Here is a 9625-nt window from a genome sequence, read left to right as displayed (position 1 = left end):
ATTGGTTTTCATACACATTGCACTTGAGAGTCGAAGACCCAATACTTGCAAGGTAGGTCCCATGTGTTCTACGCTGTCCAACGCACATAGGACACTGTGTTAAGTACGCGCACACTTAACCTTTTACGAGGCAATCACAGATTGCAAGCTCCATAGGGCTGTGGAAAAGTCCTCTCCACTCTGGAGTGACAGACACAATTTCGGCTCATTATGACTGAGACAGCAGACAGCTACTCACTCTTAGATGGTCCAGATCTCGGATAAAACTTCACTTAAACTGAGGTGAAAAGTCCAGCATCACAACGCAGAATCCTGACTGTGCTGCCCTTGGCTTTCAGTAAGATTGTCTACAAAACCTGGCAGTAAAAAGCAGAGATCCCACACGGATGGAACCCACGCGAGCACCAGCCTGAGCGACCTGGAGATGGCTGCACCGGGTCCCACTGGGAGCACGACCTCCGTCCAGCTCACTGCTGCCCTCACCCTCTCTTTACACAACCCGATATTTTAATTCTGGATAAATAGTACACACACCTCATGTCTGTTAAGCACCATCAACCTCGCTCCTTTGGGCACGGACACAAAACCGCTCGTTGGTGATTCGTTTTGATTCAAGGCTTTGAAATATGGCATTTTGCTTTGAATGATGAGTGAACTCTAATACTTGAGAAACTGGCCCCCTTCCCCGCCTCCCACATACAGCCTGGGGTGGAGTTCCAGCGCAGATAGCTGTGAGGGTGGGGGAGCGAGGTGAGACTTTTAGGTAAGTGGTCCTTGCCTCCACATGCTGGTCTAGACTACATGAACGCATCTTTAGGAGTCATTTATCGTCAGCCCAGTCTAAATAGAACATTGAGAAAAAGATCATCTTCATCACACCCAGGACCAGTGTCTCTGCATCCTGCTCCGCTCTGAGCCATGTGCGAAAGCTCAGTCACTGTGAGGCTTTTCCGGAACACCCTGTGTGGAAAAGAAAAAGAAAACTCAGTGCTCGAATGTTGGGGCCTACACAGTTACCTGGGGATGGTGACAGGCTCAGGGTGAGCTCCACCACTGCCCTCAGGCTGCCACGCATGCAGGTCTAGCTCTTCACCTACAAAGTTACAACAATCCCCACCTCGGAGAGAGCGGAGCTGCTAATGCCTTTCTATAAGGCCTGTTGTGTCAGACAATGACATGCATGTGACTAAGCTTCTAGCCACAGGAAACAGCACTACAAAAGCACTGCCACCCACACCAAGGTAGGACAGGTGTACCCGAGATCTGACTCAGTGCAATTAGGACACTATTTAAATGTGATTTACTTGTAGGTAGGTGGCTTCTGCTGGAGCCACCTGTCAGACCTGAGGCCTCTGCTACTCTTGCCCTGCAGGTCAAGCCTGGGAATCACTGTCTCTGCTAGGCCTGCAGAACTGACCATGTACAGAATGTTGTCTCATGGGTAGAGAGATGATTGGACAGAACAACCACAAGCTACCAATGAGGGGAGAGAAACCTCCATTCACACCTCCTTAGGGGGCCGAGACCTCCTGATCTGTTCAGTCTCCCACACTCAGCAGCCATCCTTAGAGAATGACATTCTAAGATCCTGTAAGCATGAGTGATAGATAGAAATGGGATCTGAGTCAAGCCATCTAGGAGTGTAGTATGCCTTCTAGAAAATGGGCTTCCCCAAAAGCTGACATAAGGAAGTCTCTAAGCAAACTTAAAGTAGTTTAGGTATTTTTGTTTCTTCCTGATTTTAAGTATAGTCCAGGCTGGCCTTGAACTCAAAGAGATCCATATTTCTGTTCCTCAAGTTCTGAATTAAAGGCATGTACCACATCTAACCTAGGTCACACTCTTGAGAAGTTACTTGGAAAGAAAAATGAAGCCATCAAATTATACTATTTACCAATTCAAACAAAACACAATTTTAGAATGTATAGTCTTCAGGAGACTAAAACTAGGTTTTTATTAGGGTAAGAGGGCAAAAGACCTGAGAAGCCACCAGTGGGCTGAGACTCACTGGAGCATAAGCGCCTGGCTGCCCACTAGGGCTAGCGATGCAGATTTGTATACAGCTGTTGTCATCTGCATTGGCAGGACAAATGACAGGCACGTGCTTTATGTTAAAGGGTCGGCTAATATACTAATGAGGAGCGTGGTTCAAATGCACACACTGGGGCAAGCATCAAGCTCCATATTTAACACACATCACTGATGGCTTCTAGTTCACAGCTTGAGGGCTCCATTAGTAACAGTGTTAACAGTCAGGACAAGCCATGGACAAGTCAGTAACCTGCAGATGTGTCTTTGTGTGTCAGCAAACAACAGGAGACGTACATTGAATCTAAAAACAGGGTGCAAGCTCTATAGTTAGTGTCCCTGTGAAGTGAGGTGACAAGAAGCTGACATACAATTGGCTGCTATTTGCAATCTGAAACTTTACTTTTCTGAGAAAGGTTCTGAGAAACAGCAGCAACTGCAGATCCTATAAATGATGGCATGACTTTCTCTAAGCGCACAGGCTGATGATGACGAGCCTGCTGTATTTTCAGACACACAGAACAAAGGGCACACAGAGGAAACAAAGCCACCACCCAGAAGACCTGCTCCAGTGCTATAAGCAGTCCCTGGCTTGGCTGCCCTTGTGAGTAACCAGGCTCAAGAGAAACGCAAGCAGGTACATAGAGGCCTGACAAACAGTAGGAGGCAAGCAAGGGTTCCTAGAATGACAGCCTTCAAGCTTGCTCAGCCCACTTCCTGTCAGTCATCTCTAGGTATATAGACTGCACGCTTCTGTTTCTGCTCCTCCCCAAGCACACTGACTTCCTAAAAGAGCAGAGAGCCTTGCCCTCCCCCAGCTACCCCAAAGTCACAAATCCTTTCTGGAAGAAATTCTCTGCCAGACTATGAACAAATATCAAAACACGAGGCACCAGGAGCCCTTTCCTTCTACTGATAACCACCTGGGTGTAATGTTGCCTGGTTTGTCCAGACAAACTAGGGTAGGAACACTACCCTAGTATCATCTGCATCCACTGATTTTGCTAACAGATGCTTGGGAGCTCCTGAAAATGCGGTTGCCTAGCGGCTACATGAACTCAGAGAAACCACAGGACACAGAGCAATGCATGTAGGCATTCTCAAATCTAGTTGCTTTCCAGCATGAACAAATGTCTACAAATCTATAGATCGTAACTCAGAGAAGACCCAGCCAGCATCAGCAATGTATGTGCCCAGGGACAGCAACTGCTGCCACTTACCATAGCTAACTGTCGTCCTATGTTTCCCACTGTGACACCTCCTGAGAAAAATATACAAGGGAGCCAAGAACGGATATAGAGGAAGTCGGGGGACGTGTACCTAGGGGAAAAACAAAACAGCCTTTACTACCCAAATAGCTCGTGGTCCAGAATTCCCGTAATGTGGGCGGGGGAGACATTTGTGGGCTAAAGTTATCAAATGTGTCATGTTTTATAATCATCAGACTTTCCTCTCACTGACTTACTGATAGTGAATTGTTGTTGTTTGTTTTGTTTTTTCCCCCTTATGTAGTCCTGACTGTCCTGGAACTTGCTCTGTAGACCAGGCTAGCCTTGAACTCAGAGATCCCACTTCCCCTGCCTGAGTACTGGATGAAAGGCATGCACCACTCCCACCCCACCCAGTTGGGCGGTAAGTTTTCAATATGTTCTGAGAAAAAGCATTTCAAGATTTTCATGTTATTTTGCATAAAACATTTACATTTAACAGGTGTTATTATGAAAGCAGAGTAATATTCTAAATGCACACTTACTGGTAGACACCATTATAGACAAGAAACTGTGTGATCAGCGTAGCAAGGAAGGCGATGGTGATCCCAAGCCCGAGGCCACTCCGGGACCGATCAAACGTCCACCACAAGCCCAAAGACAGGGCTGCTAAAGTCAACGACAGCTGGACATTATTGGCAAAATCTAATTTCTAATGATCCAAAAGTTAAGGAAACATTTTATAATTTATCATAAAAAAGAAAACAAAACAAAAAAAAACAACTAAACCCCAGAATTACTTATAGGGCATATCACTATACAGTGACTGCTTCTTATGAAGGCGCATGTCCTGAGACCTGAGACGCCAGGGAGGCCCAGTCAGAGAGCTGGCTTCTAACCGTGGACTACCTGACAGCTGGGAGACTTTGCTAAGATACTCTCTCTACAGCCCTCCCTTACTTTTCATTGAGTGGAAACAAGCGGACACTACCTCTACGTTGTCTCTGTGTCACCTAGGCAGTAGGTAAGTGAGCTAATTCAGTGCCTGTCAACCAGCACTCTTTTACTCCAAGTTGGTCTAGAAACTTAGTATTTGAAGGGTTAACCATCAAATTGACCATTTTCATAGAAAATGCACAAAACTACAGTGTACTGGATGAAGGGTGTATGTCAGCTATGGACAGAAGCCCAGGGACCTCCTGACCAGCCTTGGACTTCTGTGACAGAGAACAGGAATAGGGCTCTCACTATCACAGAACACATGGAATAGAAGGCAAGAGAGAGGAGAGTCCACTGAGCCACAGGAACTGAGAAGCAGAGAGTAATTCTCTGCCTCTGCTCTTAGCCCAAAGGCCCTAGGAACTGAACCCCAGAATTCCTGCCAGGTGAAAGCTAAGCCATACTCTGAAGTACAGGAACAAGGTGACAAGCAGCAACATATGGTCACAGCAACAATACGCCCTGCCACACCCCAGATGATCCTCTGAACACAGATACCAACTGAGGATACGGCACTGGCGTGGTTGATGCCAACGAACACTGCAATACAGCGCATGACGCTGGCCCACTCTCTCTTGAACTTGTGTGGTTCTCCCAGGTGACTGTCAATACAGGGATACAGTAAGCCGACAACAGCTGTGTAAAGAAAAACACAACAGGGTTAGCGAACACTGGTGAAAATCCATCCTTGTGTGGTCATTATTGGTAGAATCCAAACCACTTGTGTTCCTAGGCTGTTTGTTACCTGTAGCACAAAGTACTACTGTGCATACGCCCTGTCAGAAAAGGCTGTGGGAAGGCCACCCCACACTGTGGACAAGTATCACACTGTGAAGAGGGCAGGGCCCCAAGAAGGAAGAGCTCTGCTGTCAGTCCCAGGCTGCCCTGGGGTGGACAAGCCTCCTCAAGTCTGTTTCCTCATGTGTGAAACATTATGTAAGTAAAATGGAGGGCAGAGAAGGTTTTGTGGTTCTCAGAGTCAGGAACTGTCACAAACACAGATCGGACTCCTAAACATTTGGACAGTAGCAAGTTGGGCATTCCAGAAGAGACCAAGAGAGTAAAACACAGGAAGGGAGGGACTGTCTGCAGGACAGTGGGAGAGGTCCCATGGATACGGGGCAGTTAAGTTCGAGACCTCGGAGTCAGGCTGCCACTTCACCTTGTCTGGTATGAAGAAGGCATTCAGCCTCTCAGCGGTGAGACTGGTGCCGGTTCAGCCTCACACTCAGACAAGGAGAAACTGTTTCATGTATTCCTGAGATTCATTCAAACTTTCATCACAAACCGGATGCTTCATGATGAAGATAAACTTTCAAATTCAAAGAACCAAACCACTGTGTTCTATATGTATGAAAAAGAAAATTCAAATCTCCATCTTACCCATGGGACTATTAAAAGCTGGAGATAATAGTTTGGAAGCAGATGATTTCTCTAGCGTGTATGAGGTCACCCCAGGTTCAAAACAACCAAGAATGTTCAGCCAGTACAGCCATAAAGCCGGGGAGTGCTTTGAGAGCAAAGTTGACTACTTCCTCCCAGCAGCACATAGCTGTCATGAGGCTGACCCCCAGAATGCTGCAGGTGAGCCCGAGAGTACCCTTGAGAATCAACAGCAAGTGTCCTGCATCCTACACTTAACCCATGACTCAGCTACCCCATAGCACCCAAGCCCAGCACATAAGGCACAGCCAGGCAGTCAATAAAAGCTGGCTTCCAAGCAGAGAGGCACCGCTCCTGCTGTCCTGTGTGGCTCCAGGTACAGGTGTCTCACCAGATTGGAGGAAAGCTGTACCAGAGCATATACTGTCCACCTATACAAGACGAAAACCAGCAGAGCTGAGGGGGTAGAAACACTTGACAAATGTTTGTCAGTGCTGTACACTGTAAGGTCCATAGGGATCCGTTGGGATGTAATCACTCAACATTTTTGGCAAAACCAGCAAAATGATCAAGTAAAGGAAAAAGAAGCCTGTGGCACTATCACAAGTTTCGTTGGGGCCAAGAGGTGACACCATAGGTGTGTTTAGGCCCATAGCACACCTCTTTTCTTCCTGTCCCAAGTCTACTGGGCACGGAGTTCCAGAAGGCTTGGCTGCTAGCCACAAAGCACTCACTATCTGCAGAAGGCAGAACGGATAAGTCAGTCCCCTGGCAACCGCCTCTCGAGCGCACGTGATGGTTTGTTTTCAGTTATCCAGCGAGGTAGCACGTTTGCTCAGGCAGCCAATGGCCGCGTAGTGCTGCCCTCACCAGTTCTCCAGGCGGCCAATCCTGGCTTCTGGCTCAGGGAGACATCTGCGACTCCTCCACTTAAACTGCCAATTATCTCCTGACCTCATCTCCATCACTAGTCCCTCTAACTTCCGCCAGTCGCTCGCCAGCGTCTGGGGTTCCCTACCCTCTCCGTCCTGTCTAGTATCGAGGGTGACTTTAACAGCTGACATGTCCCTTCATTTCCCCCCGCCCCCAAGAACAAGGAAGGGCACTCACCGGCTGCCGTGCCACAACACGGGGGCACCCACCAGGCTGAGGAGAAGATGGTGGCTATCACCTCGTCGGGGAAGAGCGTGACATTCCGCTGGATCTGCAGCAGGTTGAGCACCAGGGCCAAGACCACGCCAAATGAGAAGAGCACAAGGCTTCGCTGCACCAGGTCGTGGTGCCAGCTGCCCGGCCTCGCGCTGCATCCTGTGGTTCCCGCTCGTTGGCCCCGGGTCGCTGGCTCGGGCTCGGGGGCTCCGGGGCCCTGCGGACAGCGAGCCGCTGCAATCATGCCTCGCGAGAGGCTGTACGGCCTTGCAGCGCCCGCGCTTGGGTAGCTCCAGACGTGGTCGTGCAGCCTGGGCATGAGCGGCCAGGCACACCGTAGGAGGTGCACGCCACGACAACAGGCGTAGCGCGCCCGGACGGCCCAGGAGCGGCCGCGGCGCCGCGCGGGTTCCGCTTATAAGGTGGGTGGCCGCCGGGGCCACGTGACCTCACCCAGCCTATCCACCGCCCGCGCGCCCTGCTGGGGGGCGTGCCTCCCTGCCGCCCCGCCTTGTCCGCGCGCCAGTCCGCTCGGGGTCTGGTGAGGCCGCGGGAGCCAATGGGAGGAGGGCGACCCATATGACGTATGCACACGCCACCGGGGGGTGGGGTTGGTGCCCGGCACGCGCTCGAGCGCGCGCTATACGGGCAGGCGCCTGGGCGGGCACCAGGGCGGGCGGCCCGCGAGTCAGGTGGTCCGACGTTGCCCTACCCGGCCCTGCCCTGCAATGCGCTGCCCGACCTCGGTTTCTGAGATACGGCGGTCCGCGAAAGTCCTTTCCTTTAGGGTCCTGGCGCACGCCCGAAGCGCAAACCCTCCTGAGTGCTCAAAAGACCTGGGATCCCTTGGACCGACTGCTAGCGGCAGGTGGTCTGCAGGTTCACAGCTCAGTCCGGGGCGCCCCCTAGCCAAGACCCCACGGGCTAAAGCCACAGGCTGGTGAGCAGGCCTGACCAGGCACCCGTGTGTATGACCTTAGGTAAGGAGTGTGGCTCTGTGCCAAAAGTGTAAAAACAAGTCACCCTCCTAAGCAGGCTGTTTCTCAGAGTTCATGGGGGCTGTCACTTTCCCAGCGTGACACGGGTGTGGGGTGACCTGGCTGTCTTTCCCTCACAACCTGTCCACTCCTCTCTTAGCCACGTTGGCAGTTCTATGCGTTGTTTGGAAGGGCTTGAAGCAGTTTTGACTTCAAGGAATGTTGCAATTTGGGTCTTGGCCGTTTTCCACACTCTGGCCAGTTCAAGCATGTAAGGTTGTGCGGGCACAAACACACACACACAAACACACACAGGGTGATACTGTCTGCTGTATTACAGCAACATGGGAGGCTTTTTGACAGGAAAAAAGCAGGAGGCGCTGCCCAGCTCCAGCTGATAGGAAGTTATTAAAGGCAGTGAGTCGGCTGTGGGATGTAGCAGGTGCTGCCTCTACCACCCATCAGCTGCAAGTACTGTAGACAGATGTTGAGAAAGCGACACCTGTGTAAATACAACACACAACTTTGCCCCTAAGGAACCAGACACGCCACTCACAGGAAACTTGGCCCTAAGGAACAGACATGCCAGTCACTTGCAGGAAGCTGGCATGGTGAGACATGTAGCTCAGACCCTGCACCCACGCCCCAGCACTGTGCATCTGTCTTATGAGTACTAAAATGTCATCCAGTCCCTTTTTCTCAAGCCATTTTGCTTGTCTTTACAGACTCTCCATGGATTTGTTGTTGTTGTTGTTGTTATAGTTCTTACTGGCAGGCTTAGAGGTTCTAATAATACTTTGTATATTTCTGTGATGCTTGCCTCTGGTGGGGGGTGATGTCTTCAGACAATTGCTCTGTTACCAACTTGGTTATTTTTTCTGCTTACCCAAGTATTAATGCAGCCTCACCTCTGCTGCTGCTTGGCTATCTTATCTGCACTGGGAAAAGCAAGCTGTGGTCCTAAACCATGGTGGCTGTTGTGGTACACAGACCAAGGTGCCCTGTGGACCATGAAGGATGTACCTACCCTGTGGTCTGGTTCTCTGGGGTCCCATGGGGCTGCTACGGGCTCATGAACAGTTTGCCCTCACTTTCAGTGAATGGAGGTGGTGTAGGGTGACAGTAGAGAAGAGTTTGAACTGAGGCTCTTGGAGATGCAGCCTGCCTATCAAAAATGATACCCAAGTATTCCAAGGCCCGATAGTTTTTCTATGTGTACTGGAAATGGAAGATCAGGGGTCCCTTCTCTGGCCCTGAGGATGTGTGGGGTTGCTAGGGAGATGCTTTTGAGGTGGAGCTCCTTGACCCTTCACTGTACCACTTCTTGTTAGTCATTACGGCTTTGATGACTGCAGGTGTTTCCATCTACGGAGAACTTTCCTGGGAACACACAGGTACGATGACCCACTCATTGCCTTTTATCTATATCCCGGCCATTCTTTCTGGGATAATATCAATAATCATTTGTGACTCTTACTCTTAAAATGGACTAGATAAGGAAATAGATTGGTTGTTTTAATGTAGCCTCACCCCTTGTTCACTGTAGACTGTTCAGAAAATAGAGTCCTATCTGGGACAAGGTAATGACTCGGTCAGTAAAGTGTTTGCTGAACAAGAATAAGAAACAGTTTGATCCCCAAGAACCCACATAGAGAGTCACGTATGCAGGAGGACATGTGTGTCCCAGTACTAGGGAGACAGAGAGGACTCTTGGAACATGGTTTTGGATGGTACAGCCCAAAAGTAAGCTCTGAGTTCAGAGAGAGAGAGAGCTTGTCTCAAAAGAAAGGTGCAGAGCAATGGAGGAAGACTTCTGATATCTATCTCTGCCCTCCACACACATGCACACAAACACCCCTGGACACACACACATGCACACAA

General features: G+C 49.9%; 1 protein-coding gene across 1 annotated transcript; it reads right to left on the bottom strand.

The window, feature by feature from the left end:
• Nucleotides 1-590: 590 nt before the first annotated feature.
• On the bottom strand, nucleotides 591-7129 carry Insig1 (insulin induced gene 1). The gene is made up of 5 exons (XM_028774719.1): nucleotides 6729-7129; nucleotides 4747-4871; nucleotides 3782-3948; nucleotides 3249-3348; nucleotides 591-960 (listed from the first exon to the last, which is right to left on the bottom strand). Exons 1-5 carry the CDS (start codon nucleotides 7084-7086, stop codon nucleotides 931-933), a joined length of 780 nt encoding a protein of 259 aa, XP_028630552.1. The 5' UTR covers nucleotides 7087-7129; the 3' UTR covers nucleotides 591-930.
• Between the last annotated feature and the right edge of the window lie 2496 nt (nucleotides 7130-9625).

The sequence above is a fragment of the Grammomys surdaster genome, unplaced genomic scaffold (genome assembly GCF_004785775.1).
Source record: "Grammomys surdaster isolate TR1022 unplaced genomic scaffold, NIH_TR_1.0 242, whole genome shotgun sequence".
In the NCBI taxonomy this organism is placed as follows: domain Eukaryota; kingdom Metazoa; phylum Chordata; class Mammalia; order Rodentia; family Muridae; genus Grammomys; species Grammomys surdaster.
This window is presented reverse-complemented; position numbering and strand designations above follow the sequence as displayed.

Coding starts and splice junctions, on each gene's coding strand:
- Insig1 (XM_028774719.1), bottom strand. CDS start 7,086: ATGCCCAGGCTGCACGACCACGTCTGGAGCTACCCAAGCGCGGGCGCT. Junction 4,872..6,728: donor GTGTTGTGGCACGGCAGCCG/GTGAGTGCCCTT, acceptor TTCTTTACACAG/CTGTTGTCGGCTTACTGTAT. Junction 961..3,248: donor TAGGACGACAGTTAGCTATG/GTAAGTGGCAGC, acceptor TTTTCCACACAG/GGTGTTCCGGAAAAGCCTCA.